The sequence below is a fragment of the Anguilla anguilla genome, chromosome 18, assembly GCF_013347855.1.
Source record: "Anguilla anguilla isolate fAngAng1 chromosome 18, fAngAng1.pri, whole genome shotgun sequence".
In the NCBI taxonomy this organism is placed as follows: Eukaryota; Metazoa; Chordata; class Actinopteri; order Anguilliformes; family Anguillidae; genus Anguilla; species Anguilla anguilla.
In genome coordinates, this window is record NC_049218.1 from 10,346,277 (window position 1) to 10,367,404 (window position 21,128).

The following is a 21,128-nucleotide window of genomic DNA, read 5'->3' on the forward strand; positions in this document are numbered from 1 at the left end:
ATGCCTGCCATGTTACATGCACCACATGGGGAAAAACAACCGCTCTTATAATCGCTATGTCTGCCGTACAGAACCGTCCCGGGATAAAGGCTGGGCCTGTTCTCCAAGCGACGCTAAATCATCTGGCTGTAAGGACAGGAACGCGTTCCACCAAGGCTCGGGAGGACGGCCCTTTGTCGGGGCGGGGCCAGAGTGATGTCAGAGCGAGCAGTATCCCCCAACGCCTCATCAAACTCCCGCCTGCTTCAGGTTTTACGTCAGTTACGGCCTGCTCGGCGAAGCTGAGCCTCACGGACGTAACCGAACACCCGCGTTTCTGTCTGCAGCGCGCACGCCATTCTGTTTCATCGAAGCTGGAACGGCGCGAAATTCACCAGGAATACAGTAATCCGTAATTAATAATTAACGTGCCCATGAAGCCTCACCACTTTAATCACTGTGTGCATTTCAGAGGCCCGCGTTCTCCTGTAGACCAAATGCTCTCATTCTAAATGATCTATTTAAACAGCTTTCAGCATTCCGCACATGGAATGTAGCAGAAGTGCCAAAAGCAAAATAGGGATGTAAGAATAATATCCCCATTAAAATGGCTTCAAACTATACGTGGAAAATAAAGTACATAAAATTGGCAAAAACTTAAGGCTTTATGTGTGCATATCACCAGATTTAAAAAGTTGAATGTTATTTCTGTGTGTGTTTGTGCGCAAGTGAGTATGTGTGCACGTATGTGCGCGTGCGCATGTGTGTGTGTGTGTGTGTGTGTGCGCATGTGTGTGTGTGTGTGTGTGTGTGTGTGTGTTCTGCGTCAGTCTGTCGGCACAGTGTGACACAGGCTGATTGCGCACACAGACAGATGGCCTATATCAGAGCCAAAGTCATCAGACCCTACAGCCTGAACCCCCACCCCAACCCATCCAGACCCTATACAACCCCCACCCCAACCCATCCAGACCCTATACAACCCCCACCCCAACCCATCCAGACCCTATACAACCCCCACCCTAACCCATCCAGACCCTATACATCCCCCACCCCAACCCATCCATACCCTATACATCCCCCACCCCAACCCATCCAGACCCTATACATCCCCCACCCCAACCCATCCATACCCTATACATCCCCCACCCCAACCCATCCATACCCTATACAACCCCCACCCTAACCCATCCAGACCCTATACATCCCCCACCCCAACCCATCCATACCCTATACATCCCCCACCCCAACCCATCGAGACCCTATACATCCCCCACCCCAACCCATCCAGACCCTATACAACCCCCACCCTAACCCATCCAGACCCTATACATCCCCCACCCCAACCCATCCATACCCTATACATCCCCCACCCCAACCCATCCAGACCCTATACATCCCCCACCCCAACCCATCCATACCCTATACATCCCCCACCCCAACCCATCCATACCCTATACAACCCCCACCCTAACCCATCCAGACCCTATACATCCCCCACCCCAACCCATCCATACCCTATACATCCCCCACCCCAACCCATCCATACCCTATACATCCCCCACCCCAACCCATCCATACCCTATACAACCCCCACCCCAACCCATCCAGACCCTATACAACCCCCACCCTAACCCATCCAGACCCTATACATCCCCCACCCCAACCCATCCATACCCTATACATCCCCCACCCCAACCCATCCATACCCTATACATCCCCCACCCCAACCCATCCAGACCCCAAAATCACACACCAGACCCTACACAACCCCCACCCCAACCCATCCAGACCCCAAAATCACACACCAGACCCTATACATCCCCCACCCCAACCCATCCAGACTCTATACAACCCCCACCCCAACCCATCCATACCCCAAAATCACACACCAGACTATACATCCCCCACCCCAACCCATCCAGACCCTATACAACCCCCACCCCAACCCATCCAGACCCTATACAACCCCCACCCCAACCCATCCAGACCCTATACAACCCCCACCCCAACCCATCCAGACCCTATACAACCCCCACCCCAACCCATCCATACCCCAAAATCACACACCAGACCCTATACAACCCCCACCCCAACCCATCCATACCCCAAAATCACACACCAGACCCTATACATCCCCCATCCCAACCCATCCATACCCCAAAATCACACACCAGACCCTATACATCCCCCATCCCAACCCATCCATACCCCAAAATCACACACCAGACCCTATACATCCCCCACCCCAACCCATCCAGACCCTATACAACCCCAACCCTAACCCATCCATACCCCAAAATCACACACCAGACCCTATACATCCCCCACCCTAACCCATCCATACCCCAAAATCACACATCAGACTATACATCCCCCACCCTAACCCATCCATACCCCAAAATCACACACCAGACCCTATACATCCCCCACCCCAACCCATCCAGACCCTATACAACCCCCACCCCAACCCATCCAGACCCTATACAACCCCCACCCCAACCCATCCATACCCCAAAATCACACACCAGACCCTATACATCCCCCACCCCAACCCATCCATACCCCAAAATCACACATCAGACTATACATCCCCCACCCCAACCCATCCATACCCCAAAATCACACACCAGACCCTATACATCCCCCACCCCTCTCTCCCAGCAGGGACCCCACCCTCACAAAGGGCCAGGTAAAGAGAGAGAGAGCAGAGGGAATGAGAGAGCCACAGAAAGAAAGATGGGCGAGGGAAGATGCACTTATTAATGAATGAACCCCACCACGCTATTATTTATTGTGCCGACATCGTTATTTATGCTGCTGCAGAACACAACGCCTAACGCCCGTCATGCCAGTCAAGCCGGTTTGAGTTGCACTTGATTGAACTGAAAGAAGAAAAAAAAAGAAGGAAAAAAAAAAAAAGAAAGAAAAGAATGTGGGTTGGAGAGACGAGTGAACCGCGGACCCGGAATTCCCGGCCTGTTTTTCCGAAGCAGACAGCGAGTCCCTGAGGAACGCCGCCAGGCTGCTGACGTCACTGCAGGACAGGACAGGGGAGCAGCGTTCTGGTGCTGACGTCACTGCAGGACAGGACAGGGGAGCAGCGTTCTGGTGCTGACGTCACTGCAGGACAGGACAGGGGAGCAGCGTTCTGGTGCTGACGTCACTGCAGGGCAGGACAGGGGAGCAGCGTTCTGGTGCTGACGTCACTGCAGGGCAGGACAGGGGAGCAGCGTTCTGGTGCTGACGTCACTGCAGGGCAGGACAGGGGAGCAGCGTTCTGGTGCTGACGTCACTGCAGGACAGGACAGGGGAGCAGCGTTCTGGTGCTGACGTCACTGCAGGGCAGGACAGGGGAGCAGCGTTCTGGTGCTGACGTCACTGCAGGGCAGGACAGGGGAGCAGCGTTCTGGTGCTGACGTCACTGCAGGGCAGGACAGGGGAGCAGCATTTTGGTGCTGACGTCACTGCAGGGCAGGACAGGGGAGCAGCGTTCTGGTGCTGACGTCACTGCAGGACAGGACAGGGGAGCAGCGTTCTGGTGCTGACGTCACTGCAGGACAGGACAGGGGAGCAGCGTTCTGGTGCTGACGTCACTGCAGGACAGGACAGGGGAGCAGCGTTCTGGTGCTGACGTCACTGCAGGACAGGACAGGGGAGCAGCATTTTGGTGCTGACGTCACTGCAGGACAGGTCAGGGGAGCAGCATTTTGGTGCTGACGTCACTGCAGGGCAGGACAGGGGAGCAGCATTTTGGTGCTGACATCACTGCAGGGCAGGTCAGGGGAGCAGCGTTTTGGGCGGGGCAGAGTGTGTACAGGCTGTGACAGAGGGGGAGAACATGGTGGCTGATACACATTTCAATCCCAGGCTTGTTGACGCCATTGCTGAATACGTCAAAGAAACGTTTAGGAAGAAGGGACAATTCCAAACGTTTAGGAAGGATGGGACAATGTGAAATAGATTTATTTTTTCAAAGAGATTATGAGAAATCTCCCTCCCTCTCTCTCCCTCTTCCTTCCTCCCTCTCTCTCTCCCTCACATACACACACTTTAGTTTTTTGAACAGGATGGCAGGAAGTGCATTTCTGTCCCTGTTATTCTTGTATCTGCCTTCCTCCATTACCAAGTTTCCGTCTGCTTCTGGTCTCTCCTGCCCTCAGCACAGAGCTCAGCCGACAGCGCACTCAAACACGCTGACGGAACATTCCGGAGCAGAACAGCCCACTCTGCTCTCTGCTTCTGCTGTCTGTCACATCCCATAATATGCAGCCTCCAGGACGTCACACTCACCTCAGTCATTTCCTTGCGTGTGCCACAGGTACGTTTAGCATACTCAAAATACTGCACAGATGAACAGAATCACATTTTATAAATATGATTCAGTAACGTTTTATAATCATTGATAAAAATGTATAAAAATTGACCACTTTTACTACAAAAACAGAAACAATTTTCAACGCATATTTCATGTGCTGGGCCACAGCAGTATACAAGGTAATGAATCTCTAAAAAAAAATTAAAAAAAAGATTAACATATTTTTAAAGCAGGAATTCCAAGTTCTTATTTGAAATTATTTATGGTTGCCATAGTTACTTTCCTCCTTTCAAGAGATGTGACAAAAACAGATTAAGAATGTGAAAGGAAATGAAAGTTTAAATAAAGCATTTGGCTAATACATGCAGTGTGACAGCATTACAGTGAGTCAAAGTGGGGACAATCCAGATTTACAGTCAGCTGGTCCACGAGCCAGTAATTTACACTGGGGACGTACTGTAATATCGCGGCTGCATTGGCCAAATAAAAACAAATGTATCGGGCGATAAACTGAGATTGTGGGAGATATGATTGGCTGATCGGACGGCACAATATGCGTGCGCCTGCGAGGTGATGGGACTGATGCTCCACTGATGCAGGAAATTGACTGAAAATGTAATGCTAAAAAAGTATCCATTTAATCATACTCACTGCAACTTCTTCAGCATTTACATTTCTAATTAATCATTTTTAGCAGCCAAACTATGCAGACTATGACTATGCAGATACCCAGAAGCTAGACACATTACCCCAGTTTAACAATGAATTAATCAAGTGGAAATATTTTGTTATACAAAAAAAAAAAAAGAAAAAAGAAAAACATTCAACTACTGTGCTCATCTACTTCTTTCACGGTTGCAGTTCACATTTAGGCTATAATGCAAAACAGCAAAGGTTTCGACATCAGAAGAGCGAGTCAAAAAGGGTCAAATCTGGCCGTTGGGCCCAGAGTGTCCACATCACCCGTTGCATGCTGAGAGTGTCACACTATGCAGTGAGGAAGCACACGACTACAGGAAGCAGTGCTCAGTATTACAGAGACAGTGGGTGCTCAGTAATACAGAGATGGTGGGTGCTCAGTATTACAGAGACAGTGGGTGCTCAGTAATGCAGAGACAGTGGGTGCTCAGTATTACAGAGACGGTGGGTGCTCAGTAATACAGAGACAGTGGGTGCTCAGTAATACAGAGACAGTGGGTGCTCAGTAATACAGAGACGGTGGGTGCTCAGTAATACAGAGACGGTATCGAGTGCCACAGGCCTAATTGGAGAAGACGCTGGGATAAACCGGCCAACAATTCCTGCATCACAGCCAGGAGTGAACCACATCCAGAGAGACTGTGTGTGTGTGTGTGTGTGTGTGAGTGCGTGTGTGTTCGTGCGTGCGTGTGTGTGAGTGTGTGTGTGTGTGTGAGTGAATGAGTGAGAGATAGAGAGAGAATGTCTGTACACAAGTGACTTTTGTGCACAGGTCCATGCACGTCAATGTGAATGCGCGTGCGTGTATGTGTACGTGAGTGAGTGAGTGTGCGATTGCATGTGTTCGTGTACTTGCCAATAAAATGTGCCACTCAAAAGTACAAAAACAACACTCCCTGAGGTGGAGCTTAGCGAGGCCACCCTGGCAAATACTCACACTATCAGACGCTTCAATCACATCACGTTAGCTACCAGCTAAGCAGACGCTAACACGAGGGCGGAGTCGAGTCCATCAGTCAGATTTTCTGCACGTTGTCCATCACAGCAGGAACAGCTTGAGGCATTCTCCACCCGGAATGCAGTTTCCAGAACACTGAATACACGTACACAATGGGACCACAACTCCACAACTTAACTGGGGCTGCCCTTCCCGGGATTAGAACCCGCAAACCTCCGTCAGAGGTCACGCAGGAAAGGCTGCTCCTCTGCTGGTTAGCAGAGCGGAACTTCCCTGGTTTTCTCACTTCCTGATATTAGAACCCACAAAACCTCCATCAAACACCCGCTGCCCTGTGGTGACCCGATCTTCAAAACCCCCACAGGAGGTGAAATGGCCAACCCTAGAGCACACACCATCCCCGCCCCCCCCCCCCCACGCAATATTACAAATGTGTTCACCCTTTTATTTAACAGCCTGGAACTGAAGTACTGTCTACTGTTGCTCATAAATCAGGCTACTGTAAATTCTGTTTGTCATTTAGAGTATCAGGTGGAATAAAGCCATTTTATACAGCCCTTCTCAAGTAAAAGTTCATCATTGCTCCAGTGCTGAGACACAGAATTGTCACAGATATGGACAAAACCCTTCTACCATGAGTTTACCTACATAACGCACTGAAATACCAAGAGTCTTACTGGTGTACATCACTGGACTACCTGTACTAGTCAGTCTGCCTCTACATCACAATGAATCCCTCAGCAGACTTTAAAATCAATCACTTAACATACAGTGCCACCAATGTCCTGATTTCCTCCATTATTGCATATTTATCACAATGAATGGTTCAGGCAAAATGTAATATTAGACAAAGGGGAATCAAGTAAAAACAAAACGCATTAAAAAAATGATTTAATTTATTTATATGAAAAAGTAATCGCCCTTTATTAGCTTAACTGGCTGCACCACCTTTAGCACTATAACTGCAACCAATCGCTTCCTGTAATTTAATGTGTCTCACATCGCTGTGGAGGAATTTTAGCCAACTCTTCTTTGCAGAACTGCTTTATTTCAGATAAGCTGGTAGGTTTTTGAGCATGAACTGCCCATTTCAGGTCACAGGCATCTCTATTGGGTTCAAGTCAGAACTTCGACTAGGCCACTTCAAAACTCAAATTTAGTTTCTTTCCAGCCATTCAGATGTGGACTTGCCTTTGTGTTTCAGCTCACGAACAGACGACCGGACATTCTCCTTACAAATATTCTGGTGCAGAGCAGAATTCATGCTTTCTTCAATAATGGAAAGCCTTCCAGGTCCTGAGGCAGCAAAGCATGTTGATCAGCTGGTATCAGCCAAAGTGAATTATCAATTTAGTAAAACACTAATTAAGTGTGAAATTACTGTTTCACATGGGTGATATGGGTGTTTGATAACTTTTTTCATTAAATAAATGAAATAATTCTTTTAAAATTATGTTTTGTGTTTACTTAGTTTCCCTCTGTCTAAATATTACATTTTGTCTAAAACTCTGAAACCATTCAGTGTTGCAAGTATGCACTAATAGAAGACACCAGGAAGGGGGAAAATACTTTTTCACGTCACTGTACCCGTGAATCAGACAAGGTTATGATCCGTTTACAGATATAAATATATAAATCACTAAACAATCAGTGCAACTCTATAACACACTGACCTACGATCGACCTCCTTGTAAAACGCACTGAACTATCACCAGTCGGCATGTGTAACTAAGGCAACCCAGGCCCCGGTAACCAAGGCTCCATGGTAACACACAACGTCCCCTGGCTCTGCTGCATTTCCCCAGATGCAGAATCAGGACCAACAACAGGCCTTAAAACCTGTGTGTTCCAGGAGGCTAACACAGGCCTTAAAACCTGTGTGTTCCAGGAGGCTAACACAGGCCTTAAAACCTGTGTGTTCCAGGAGGCTAACACAGGCCTTAAAACCTGTGTGTTCCAGGAGGCTAACACAGGCCTTAAAACCTGTGTGTTCCAGGAGGCTAACACAGGCCTTAAAACCTGTGTGTTCCAGGAGGCTAACACAGGGCCTTAAAACCTGTGTGTTCCAGGAGGCTAACACAGGCCTTAAAACCTGTGTGTTCCAGGAGGCTAACACAGGGCCTTAAAACCTGTGTGTTCCAGGAGACTAACACAGGCCTTAAAACCTGTGTGTTCCAGGAGACTAACACAGGCCTTAAAACCTGTGTGTTCCAGGAGACTAACACAGGCCTTAAAACCTGTGTGTTCCAGGAGGCTAACACAGGCCTTAAAACCTGTGTGTTCCAGGAGACTAACACAGGCCTTAAAACCTGTGTGTTCCAGGAGACTAACACAGGCCTTAAAACCTGTGTGTTCCAGGAGGCTAACACAGGGCCTTAAAACCTGTGTGTTCCAGGAGGCTAACACAGGCCTTAAAACCTGTGTGTTCCAGGAGGCTAACACAGGCCTTAAAACCTGTGTGTTCCAGGAGACTAACACAGGCCTTAAAACCTGTGTGTTCCAGGAGGCTAACACAGGGCCTTAAAACCTGTGTGTTCCAGGAGGCTAACAGGCCTTAAAACCTGTGTGTTCCAGGAGGCTAACACAGGCCTTAAAGCCCGTGTTTGAGAACCGTGCTGCTGCTCCAGGCGACAGGAAAATCGAACCCGAGTTTCAGGGACGGCCTTGGCCTCTGTCCAGCACAGATGCAGGACTGATACCGAACAGATCACAAAGCCTCACTGACCACTGCAAATTAAGATGGGTATCGCTCTATCGGGTTCTTACCATTTCCCTCGATCTGATTTTGCCCACCAGAACATCTTAAGGCACTATTCACACTGACCTCCCGTGTACTATTTTGGCACGGTTTATTTGTGTTTATGATATTGTATTATTACACATGCATTTCACATATGTACTGCATTTACGCCTGTGCAAACTTTACGCTTCCTGACACTTCTCACTACTCACACTTTTGCACTTTTCACACCCCGCAGCGAGCCGTCTCCCCGGAGACCGGGCTTCGCTTGGTCGTGACAGACCGGAGATGGTTCTGTCACTAAGCCAGGCTAGGAGGACCCCTGCTGTAGCCCTCCCTCTGACATCAACACCCCCCCCCCAAACCCACCCCACCCTCCCCCGGGTCTCTGGGGACCTTCATCCATTACCCGCAGACCGCAGCTCACAGCTCTCTGCTGCTGGGGCTGTTAAATAAGACCATCACACCGCTACAGAAAAACAGCACCGCTTCTGCTGCCTGTATGAGAGATTAAACATGCAGGAGGCACATGCTTTGCAGATTTCTCATGTTAATTTGTTTTTGAAGGAGTGACACAGACCGTTATGCCATATTACACTTCCATCCAGAGGCTCCTCATTAGCAAACCTACGATATGAGATACAAGCTAGCGAACTCGTCTACTGTAAACCCCTCCCACACACACGCACACCACATCATCCTTTTCTCTACCCCCGTCCTGATTTCTTCTCTTTGTCCTTAACAAGACTCCTCACTATGCTTCATTTAAATACATTATTTTACACGGCACCCCCCATCTGGGGATCGGGGGCATCTATCTCCCATACCCCAAACAAGCTCGCAGAGCAACATCTGAACAGGTCTCCATGCCTGCGCCGATGGGACACAGGGAACTGGGAGTGAATGTCGTGAAATACAGGTGGGCTGGAAGCATTACCACAGCAACTAACCCCACCCCACATAGAGGTTGGTCTAGGCTGGTCCAGGCCCAACTGAGTCCTGGTCTCAGGTGAGTCCTGATCTCGGCCCAAGAGAGTCCTGGTCTAGGCCCAGGTGAGTCCTGGTCTAAGCCCAAGTGAGTTCTGGTCTAGGCCCAGGCAAATCCCACATAATCAGGTGCATCTGACCTCAACTCAAAAGAAGTGCTGGGACCAGTAACTGCAGGTGAGTCTCCATCGTTCGGAAGGCCAACAGTCATATCGGCTCACATCAGAGGGGCAGACATTGCGCCACAGTCCGCTGCTCCCAACTGACTCATTTGCATGAACAGGCCAACAAACGATAGCCTTGATGTCACCCGCTGAGCGTTGCTTCCATGGCACCTGCGTCGCGTGAGTAAATCAATATGCTGTCACACTAACAGCAAACAGGCCGGTGGCACCACTCCCATCAGCAGGAAGCCTTCCATCACCATTCCCATCAGCAGGAAGCCTTCCATCGCCTCCGCCGCTGCGACCTGTGCGGCAAACTGGCGACCTTAAACGACCCAACATCAGGCTAGGCATCTTTAAAACACGCTAAATGTTACAAAAGCTGAATCGATTCAAGTATTTATTCAATCACACCTTTGCATTTACTAACTTCCATCAATGTGGAATTGTGAAAACGACGACATCTAACATCACTAAGCCAGGATAGATGGCGCCAGTGCCAGAAATGACGTAACCTAATTAAACTAAATTAAACTAAACTGCAACTGCTCCCCACAGTCTGAAATCACTCAAATTTTCAAAACAAAACTTATGCAAATGCCAACAATGTATCCCAGCAGTGCTTAAAACAAGCCAAAACCAATAGAAAACTCATAAAATGAGTCATTTTCCTTCAACAAATTAAAACAAACTCTTTAATAGCTGTAATATTCCAGCGTAAAGACTGAGGTGATACAGCCAGTATTACAATATTGTGTGTGAGTGTGCGAATCCGTGCGTATTCCCAATCACACACACACACCTTTGCTGTCCCCTAGCCCAATGAACCAGACTGGATTATTCAAGTAATGAAGGCCATTTCTTTTAGCCTTGATCTGAATTTTCATCACTTCACTTTAAATGAACCGAACATTAAATTAAATTCATCAAGCTCATTTTGCCTCACCTCTCCCTCCGCTTCCTGCTCGGAAGCACAATGCACAGCCCGTCAATCACAACTGACATCGCCTAATCCGCCATTCCTCAACCCTGGCAGCCTAATTCCCACCACCTCTCCCCTCAACTCATTTGATCCCAGGAGAATTTCACAGTTCTTCCACACAAAAAAAAAAAAACATTTCAAAAGGGAAGCCAATTTTACACCAGTAAAATACAGTACGTGGCCAAAAGCATGTGGACACCCCCTCTAAAGAGTGGGTTTGGCTACACCCATAGCTAACAGGTGCACAAAATCAAGCGTGTAGCCATACAATCTCTAGGAGAACACTTAGAACAGTGGGGAATCTTCCAAGGAGTGGCCGGCCAGCCAAAATTTCTCCAAGGCTGCTGCGGCAACTTATCCAGGAAGTAACATAAGATCCCAGAAGAACGTCCAAGGAACTGCAGACCTCTCTATCCTCAGCTAAGGTCAGTGATCACGACTCCGCCATAAGAAAGAGACCACGTGGGGGAACTGAACTGCAGTCAGCTGCCTAGCATTTGCCAAAAAGCACCTGGATGATCCCCAAGCCTCGTGGGATAATGTTCTATGGACTGATGAGTCATGGAACTTTTTGGACACCACAGGCCCCGTGTCTGGCGTAAAGCAAATACATGATTTCACAGTAAGAACATCATACAAACAGTCAAACATGGTGGTAGTGTGATGGCGTGGGCATGCTTGGCTGCCTCGGGATCTGGGTGACTTGCCATTATTGAAGGAACCATAAATTCTACTCTGAACCAGAACATTCTTAAGGAGAATGTCCGGTCATCTGTCAGTGAGCTGCAGCTGAAGTGTAATTGGGTTACGCAGCAAGACAAAGATCCAAAACACAAATGCAAGTCCACGTCTTGAGTGGCTGAAAAGAAACTAAAACCTTTTGGAGTGGCTTAATCAAAGTCCTGATGTGAACCCAATGGAGATACTGTGGCAGCAGGGCCTAAAATGAGCAGTTCGTGCTCGGAAACCTACCAATTTGTCTGACCTAAAGACGTTCTGCAAAGAAGAGTGGGGTAAAATTTCTCCCAGAAATGTGAAATACTGATGTCAAATTATAGGAAGCATTTAGTTGCAGTTATTGTCGCTAAAGGTGGTGCAATTCATTTTTTCATATGATATAGGTGTTTGATAACTTTTTTCATTGAATAAATGAAATAACCTCAGAAATGTGTTTTGTGTTTACACAGGTTCTTTTTGTCTGCTATTACATTTTTTATAAAGATTTGAAACCATTCAGTGTGACAAATATGCAATAATAGAGTAAATCAGGAAGGGAGCAAATACTTTTTCACGGCACTGCCAAGAACAAAAGTTCATTTTAATGGACCTTTCTCAAAGTCAATGACGGTGTAAATCTCTGAAAATGCCCTACATGCTCGAAGATGCTATAACACAAAAAGGATTAGGGCCATCCTTGTATTTTTCCAAGATACAATTCATCATAGAACCCTCAAAGCCTCCAGCACTGTTCCCATGACAACATCACTGCATGGAACAGCGCAAGTCTGCAAACCCTGTCCTAGGGTTGCCAACTTCTGCAGAGTAAACACCAGACCTAGTGCCGTGTGATGCCGAAGGCAACCGGTGGTTCCATTTACCGTTTCACTCCACCACTTTCAAGGCCCAGTGGCCACACCCCTTTTTAAATTAACTGGAACCCAGCGATGCGACTTTGACAAATCTTTAAAAAGTTGGCATCCCCAGCTGTGAGAAGCAGGGTCAGAAATCCAGACAGGCCATTGCAGAGCAGTTACTTTTTACTTTTTTATTTGACCTTTATTTACCCAGGGTAGGTTCGCTGAGCAGGGATGCTCTTTTGCAGGAACGCCTGCTTCACACTCATACACATTCACACCAGGGAGCTGCCCAGTACAACCACAATCCTCTATTGTTGAGAGAACATTTTTTAGCCAATTAAATCAGGGAATGATTAGGTGGCAAGTTTTTTGCGAGAGCCAAATCTGGGATTTTAGCCAGGACACTGGGGAACCCCCTACTCTTTGCGAATAGTGTCATGGGATCTTTAATGACCACAGTGAGTCAGGACCTCGGTTTAACTCATCCGAAAGATGGCATCTCCTACAGCACAGTGTCCCCATCACTGCACTGGGGCATTGGGGTTTATTTGACCAGAGGGAAGATTGCCCCCTGCTGGCCCACCAACACCACTTCCAGCAGCAACTCAGTATTCCCTGGTGGTCTCCCATCCAAGTACTAACCAAGCCCACACTTGCTTAGCTTCAGCCAGTTGGCAGGAGCAGAGTGCGTGGTGGTATGGCTGCCGGCAATGGGGTTACTATGGGAATGAGGGGGCTACCCAATCAGGGACTGCGCAGGACCGGACACTTCCCACCTCCACTTGCGGGTGATGGGTAGGAGGCGCTACAGGGCAGCTCATCCCTGTGCACATCCCTCCTGACCTCCTCCAGTCAATCATTCAGGCTCCGAGGAGCCGCCTGTGCTTTAATAAACGCAAAGGCAGGTCCCTGTAGGGGGGGGGGGGAGCTCTCAGACTTTCATACTGCTGCCTGGCTACATAATCCCATTTCTCGCCTCTCCGTCTCACTTTCTTAAAAGATGGGGAAAGGTCAGAGAAGTACAGGGAGGGGGGCGGCTGCTCCTGCTCCGGGAACTCCACAAGGTCTTTCCCATTACTGACTCCACACATTCCCCTATCCCTGCATGTGTGCCAAGAGCATGAAGATTAGGGCAGAGTAGAGGTACTGCAGTAGCAGTGTAGAGTAGTGGTTAGAGTATATTACTGTAGCAGTGCAGAGTAGTGGTCAGAGTACATTAGCTGTGTAGAGTAATGGTTATAGAGTATATTACAGATGTAGAGCAGTGGTTAGAGTATATTAGCAGTGTAGAGTAGTAGTACAGCGGTTAGAGTATATTAGCAATGTTTAGTAGTGGTTAGAGTATATTAGCAGTGTAAAGTAGTGGTTAGAGTATAGTAGCAGTGTAGGACGGCAATTATGGGTCACCCTGGCTGTAAGCATAAGAACAAATAACTTCAATTCACGTCCCCCCCTCCCTCACCATCAATCAATCTCAATCCCATAAAGACTTGACCTTGTCCTGGTACAGGGATCCAGCTACCAACAACACACACAAACACGCACACACACACGCGCACGCACGCACGCACGCACGCACGCACGCACGCACGCACGCACGCCGTTTCCACCTTGACACAGAGGTGAAACCCAGCGACGCTCAGAGAGCAATCAGAGAGGAACTCCTGACACGGCGTGTATTAATACAACAGCTCCAATAGAAGAGAAAATCCCCCACACGCCTCCACCACTTTCATAATGCAGAGTAATTACTCTGCCTCTCTCCTTACAGGACGCAGAAGCCCCCCGAGGACGGCCCCACAATCCCCTGCACCGCGATCGAGAAGCTACGCTCAGCGGGGGGGGGGGGGTGCATTAATCTCATCAGTAAACGGCTCCTGGGAGGGGCGGGGGGGTGACAGCAGGAGGGAAGTGCCTGTAATGTGGGGGGGGGGGGGGGGGGGGGGGGGGCTGTTTGGATCTAAGGGGAAGAAAGCACCGTCAAGGGCAAGAGCGGATGTGTTGGGGAGCGCAGGGTAAGAAAGGGGCGGGGCTCTGCTGCAGAGGGCGGGGTCTGTTTAAAATGAGTGTTGGAGGTGGACAGGGTGAGATGAGACCAAATTTAGGATGGATTTAGAGTGTCAGGTCACCACAGTCACGGCCGACAGTAAATATAGCCGCGTTTCCACCGCAGGAACTTTACCCCGGAACTAGGAACCATTTGAGGAACTCAGTGCGTTTCGACCGCAGGAACTAGGGTCTAAATTTAGTTCTAAATTTGGGCTTTATTTTAACCCCAAAAAAGTTCCTGATCGGGGGGTAGTACTTTCCAAAAGTACTGGAACCTTTGGGGTGGAGCGCAAGTGCTGAAAATTTCTGATTGGTCGACTACTTGCAGTGTTTAATTTCAACCGTCATGTTTAAAAATCTGCAGCCGCAAACCGATTTATTTTCATAATAACTTCAAATCAAACTTGTATGTTATGCGGCGCAGTAGCCTAGTTTTGGTTATAGCCTGCCAACGTCTTAGAATTATAACGTGTGCTCTTCTGTTCTTTTCTTGCTTTAGTATTCGTTTTATAAAATGCTTAGCATTCGTGCTGGGACAGCATATTACGTACCAAAACATTAAAACGGATTAATTCGGTTGCTGAATATTTTCTTCTGGATTTTCTTTGTTAGCCCGTTGTAATTGACTCAAAACGTTTCATACAGTTGTGTGAGGTATGCGGTAGTTCTGCGTAGTTCACATTGGTGATACAGTAAAAGCAAACTGGAAATCACCTTCCGCACTTTTTGTCAGGGTAAAACAACAGGTTAATTCTAGTAATCGTCCCTTTAGCTTTTTCAGACTTCCGTAATTTTACTCTGCCAATCTTCAATTCCACAAAAAGACCAGGAACACTAGGCCTAATTTATGGTGCATGGTTCGCATCTGGAGGGCACACTTCGCTGCTCGGCTAGCAGTAACTTCGAAGGAAAGCAAAAGGTGGCTGTACCACTGCTAATTTAAATTTTAACGCAAGTCCGAGTTTTCGTTGTATTCTTGTCATTTTGCGATTAGCCTATATGGAATTGACGATGAGAAAGTAATAAAACAGCAAATTGTTTACAACGTGTGCATGTTTTCTGCTGTTGTTGCCAGTTATATTGGAAATGTGAATGCATTCTGTCGCCTCGGATGTCAAGACATGAAAGTGAATGTTCGCATAAAAAAATCTATAAATACAAAAGTAACCATATATAGTCATTGTTGGTAACCCGTTGTATATAAGTGGAATAAACCCCTCCGGGCTGTCCCGGTTATTAGAAAATAATGTAGGCTACTTTGGTGGTAGTATGGGGTTACAGAAGAAATCATAGGACAGATGGACCGACGACAACGTCGCTTTTTCATACGTCAGTGGGATAATTTGCCTAATCTTCGCGGGACTTTAGACTGCGGTGGAAACGCAGACAACCATGGGCTGAAGGAACCTTTTAGTTCCTTGAAAAGTAGTTCCTGGGACTAAAGATTCTGGGTACTTTAGGTGGAAACGCGGCTTATGTAAGGTTAGAACATTAAGTTTGCCCTTGGAGGTGAAAGATTGGACAGACCCAGAGCTTCCGTCTGAACTGCAGTCATCCTCCAGCCTTAAATCAGTCTGTCCATCTCTCCCTCAATCCGTCAGTCATTAGTCTATCCCTCCACAGCTCGCTAGATCACCCAATATGAATATCGCTCTATCACTGCCGTACCTCATCCCTCCATCGGTATATTACTCCACCAGTCTGGCACTCTGTCGCTCAGTCCCTCTCTCCAGTTCACCTGCAGGCTCCCTCTGAGGCCGGCCGTTTGTAGGTCACCCAACCCAGGACGCTGCTTCTCTTCCGACCACCTCTCCCTCTCCTCCTTCCCCCCTTTCTCCCTCTCACCCCCCCCCCCCAAGTCCTTCACTCGCTAATGTTCTGCCTTCTCCAACTCCACCCTTTCTGTTTATCTGTAATTCACTTCCCTCCCCATGCTTTCTCTCACCTGTCTTTCTTTCCCTGCATCTTCCTCCCTTCTGTCTCAGTCTGTCTCTCCCTCTGTGTCTCCCTCTCTGTCTCTCTCACTCTGCCTCTCTCTCTCTCTCTGTCTCTCTCTCTCTCTCTCTCTCTCTCAGTATCTCTCTGTCAGAGCCTCCGCTGGCCATATAATAAATCCCCACCCTGCTGCCTGTGAGTACTTAGCTCTCTTTCTGCCACTCATGGCTTCTCTCTCTCTCTCTCTCTCTCTCTCTCTCTCTCTCTCTCTCTCTCTCTCTCTCTCTCTGTCTCTCTCTCTCTGAGGTTCCAGCAGCTCAGAGTTCAGTCACATCCTGTCAGTTCTGGGAAGGAGCGGCGGCTAAAAGGCGCACAGCAGAACCTGCTGATCACAGAGCAGTGACACAGCAAGCCACACGCAGACAGAGCAGGGGCAAAGCAACCGCAACGCATCGGCAACGCATCGGCAACGCAACGGCAACGTATCAGCAATGAACAAGCAAGCCACATTCAGGCAGAGCAGAGGCAACGTAACCGCAACGCATCGGCAACGTATCAGCAACACACAAATAACACAGGCAAAGGGGGCTGAGAGAGAGAGAGAGAGAGAGAGAGGACATGGGGGAATGCAGGAGGAGGAGAGGGAGAGGAAGAGGAGCAGACAGGGGAATGCAGGAGGAAGAGAGGGAGAGGAAGAGCAGACGGGGCGGGTGGCTAGCATGCAGTGAAAAGCAGACAGCAGAAACACCACAGCGCAGAGCAGAGCCGCAGAATAACTGCAGGTCTCTGTGCAACTGCGGGGGACGGTGCAGTGCGCTGCATTAGTGCACTCTATTAGTGTGCTGCATTAGTGCGCTGCATTAGTGCACTCTATTAGTGTGCTGCATTAGTGCGCTGCATTAGTGCACTCTATTAGTGTGCTGCATTAGTGCGCTGCATTAGTGAGCTGCAGTGGTGCTCCACATTGTTAGGCTGCATTAGTGATGTGCATTAATCATATGCATTAGTGCACTGCATTGGTGATCTGCCTATGCATTTGTGTGCTGCATTAGTGTTGCGCATTAATGAAATGCATTAGTGCACTGCAGTAGTGTGCTGCATTAGTGCTATGCATTAGTGAAATGCATTAGTGCACTGCAGTAGTGCTCTGCACTAGCATTAGCAGCACACAGCCAACAAGGTATACTGCAGAAACAGGATCTCCTATTAGGGAAAGGAAACAAACTCACTTTTAACCATGAGAGAGAGGCTGAGACTGAACTTTGTATGCAAGTGTAAGAGAGGAGAGATAGAGACCAGAAAAGCACTTCCTCACACACTGTGTAAAAATAAGAAAAGAATTAAGCCTATTAAATAAATTTTCCTTAATTATACAGGAATTATCTTTCTTTGTGATGGAAAAACCAGAAAATCCTACTTCAAACAGCACATTTCACTGACTTGCACTAAATCTATTATTATTATTATTATTATTATTATCATCATCATCATCATCATCATCAATCTTCCTTCTTTCATCAATCATTATTTATTTGCACAAATTATTGTAATTAGAAGTAGTAGAAGTAGTACTATTCTTTTTGTCATCGTAGGAGTGTTGTTGCCATAGTTATATGGTATTTACTACTGACTGTTCTCCTGTGTTTGTGTTGCTGTATGGTTTGGCAGTATTTACGGAAGTATTTCCTGCCAACAATAGATTCTGAGAGAGAAAGAGAGGAATATGAGGAATATGAGGAAGAGGAGAGAGGCCTGTGTAACTCGATTCCCCCTCCCAGACCTCACCCTTCACACAGGGCATTGTGGACTGGTTTCCTCTGCTTGGCAGGCATGCACACATACACACACGTGCATACACATGTACATACTCAAGCACACACACACATACAATCCACCCGCCCATTGTTCTCAGTTTCCTTCCTTCCTTTGCCCACCTATCCCCCCACATGCATACAGACACAGGGAGGAACGCCAGGGGCCCGCACAGGGAGGAACACCAGGGGCCAGCACAGGCCACACTGAGAGGAACGCCAGGGGCCCGCACAGGCAGGAACACCAGGGGCCTGCACAGGGAGGAACACCAGGGGCCCGCACAGGGAGGAACGCCAGGGGCAGCACAGGGAGGAACGCCAGGGGCCCGCACAGGGAGGAACACCAGGGGCCCGCACAGGCAGGAACACCAGGGGCCTGCACAGGGAGGAACACCAGGGGCCCGCACAGGGAGGAACACCAGGGACCCGCACAGGGAGGAACGCCAGGGACCCGCACTGAGAGGAACGCCAGGGGCCCGCAAAGGGAGGAACGCCAGGGGCCCGCACAGGGAGGAACGCCAGGGACCCGCACGCTCTACGTGAGAGCACGGCGCATTCCACGGCCGTCCGCACCAATGCGGGTCACCGAGGGACCGGTCACACAAAGCGGAGCTGGAGAAGCACCAGCGTCTTCAAGCCGCGACCCGCCCAGATCGATCATCCCCAAAATAACTCTGCGCCCGACAGCGGAGCCGCGCGAACAGGACGTCCCGACACAACGTCCTGACACACAGACACACGGGTAGCCAATCAGCAAACACGCACAGAATCACATAGACACACAGGTAGCCAATCAGCAAACACGCACAGAATCACCCAGACACACGGGTAGCCAATCAGCAAACACGCACAGAATCACATAGACACACAGGTAGCCAATCAGCAAACACGCACAGAATCACCCAGACACACGGGTAGCCAATCAGCAAACACGCACAGAATCACAGACACACGGGTAGCCAATCAGCAAACACGCACAGAATCACCCAGACACACGGGTAGCCAATCAGTAAACACGCACAGAATCACATAGACACACGGGTAGCCAATCAGCAAACACGCACAGAATCATCACCTTTCTCTGATCCACTCAGGCTCAAAAGGCATCCAGGGGTCCCTCTCATCAACTTAAAAGAGCTATATTTTAAAAAAAGGTCTATAGTCATTGCCTATAAAGTCTGACCAGGGACCCCCCTATAGTCCCTTCCAGGACCCCCAGCCGAAATGCCAAACAGCCCCTCCCCCTCTATCCCGAGTGCAACAGGAAGCAGCCCTGCGCTCTCGCACTCACCTGAGGCGACAGGGGCGTGGTGGGCGGGGCAAACAGAGGAGAACTGGGCGTGGGCCGCAGGCCATGTGCTCTCCTGACGGTCTGATGGGCGAGGTGGGCGGACAGCGCCTCCTGTGGGCAGAGAGAGGGACGCACAGGGTTACGGACAGTCGGGCGTACGGTGAAAGAAACGCAGATGCGACAGCGTTCACACACTCCACAGGTACACACAGACAGGGTTCGCGCTGTCATTTATTTTGGGGTCAGCCGGTGATTTTGGGGTTCCCGGTCTGACGGTGCACGTGGATATTTGGGTAGCGCGTGACGGAACAGGTCCTGAACCGTCGATCTTGTCAAACAGGCGCAGGCCGTGGAATGGAAAGAGTGGCCAGACAGTGGGAATCTCAGGAATTCTGACAATGCCAAAACAAAGCCACACAATAAAACCTTTCAGTGAAATGTGCATCTTAGGCAAACAGACACACAAAAAAACCTAGTCTGTGGAGTCTTTTCAGAGTCTTTATAATGTTTTGAAACAGCGTATAAAACATACTGAAACAGGTCTATTGGTTAAATGAACCGCCCACATTAAGAGCTGGATGTTTCGGTGCAATAAAAAGACAAAAAACAAACATAAACAGACTGCATGTGCAGTAAAGATGATATTTTGCAGGGAACTTTGGTTCTGATGCCAAACATTATGAGCAAATACATCTTAGTTCAGATAATGCAGACATAAATGTCAACACAGATCTCAACTCCAGCAGCGATCAGAGATTCTCTGCTGCTATGACGCAAAGACGTCTGTTTTTGGGTCTAAATTCTTCTGATATCCCACAATTCAACAGTTCTAAACAGCAGAAGGTACTTTCATCACACATAAAACAACAGGACGGTGCCCGGTTACAGCAGCCACCAACAGGATTGTGCCCTGTTACATCATCCACCAATAGGACTGTGCCCTGTTACATCATCCACCAATAGGACTATGCCCTGCTACAGCAGCCACCAATAGGACTGTGCCCTGTTACGGCAGCCACCAATAGGACTATGCCCTGCTACAGCAGCCACCAATAGGACTGTGCCCTGTTACAGCAGCCACCAATAGGACTGCGCCCTATTACAGCAGCCACCAATAGGACTGTGCCCTGTTACAGCAGCCACCAATAGGACTGCGCCCTGCTACAGCAGCCACCAATAGGACTGCGCCCTGCTACAGCAGCCACCAATAGGACTGTGCCCTATTACAGCAGCCACCAATAGGACTGTGCCCTGCTACAGCAGCCACCAATAGGACTGTGCCCTGCTACAGCAGCCACCAATAGGACTGTGCCCTGTTAAGGCAGCCACCAATAGGACTGTGCCCTGTTACGGCAGCCACCAATAGGACTGTGCCCTGTTAAGGCAGCCACCAATAGGACTGTGCCCTGTTACAGCAGCCACCAATAGGACTGCGCCCTGCTACAGCAGCCACCAATAGGACTGCGCCCTGCTACAGCAGCCACCAATAGGACTGTGCCCTATTACAGCAGCCACCAATAGGACTGTGCCCTGCTACAGCAGCCACCAATAGGACTGTGCCCTGCTACAGCAGCCACCAATAGGACTGTGCCCTGTTAAGGCAGCCACCAATAGGACTGTGCCCTGTTACGGCAGCCA

General features: G+C 48.9%; 1 protein-coding gene across 1 annotated transcript in view; it reads right to left on the reverse strand.

Annotated features, from left to right (window-relative positions):
* The window catches only part of mcu (mitochondrial calcium uniporter), a 69,916-nt gene that overhangs the window by 21,089 nt on the left and 27,699 nt on the right, over nt 1-21,128 (reverse strand). The window contains exon 2 of the mRNA XM_035400575.1: nt 19,491-19,601. Within this exon, the coding sequence (XP_035256466.1) occupies nt 19,491-19,601 (111 nt within the window). The remainder of the gene's footprint in view (nt 1-19,490; nt 19,602-21,128) is intronic.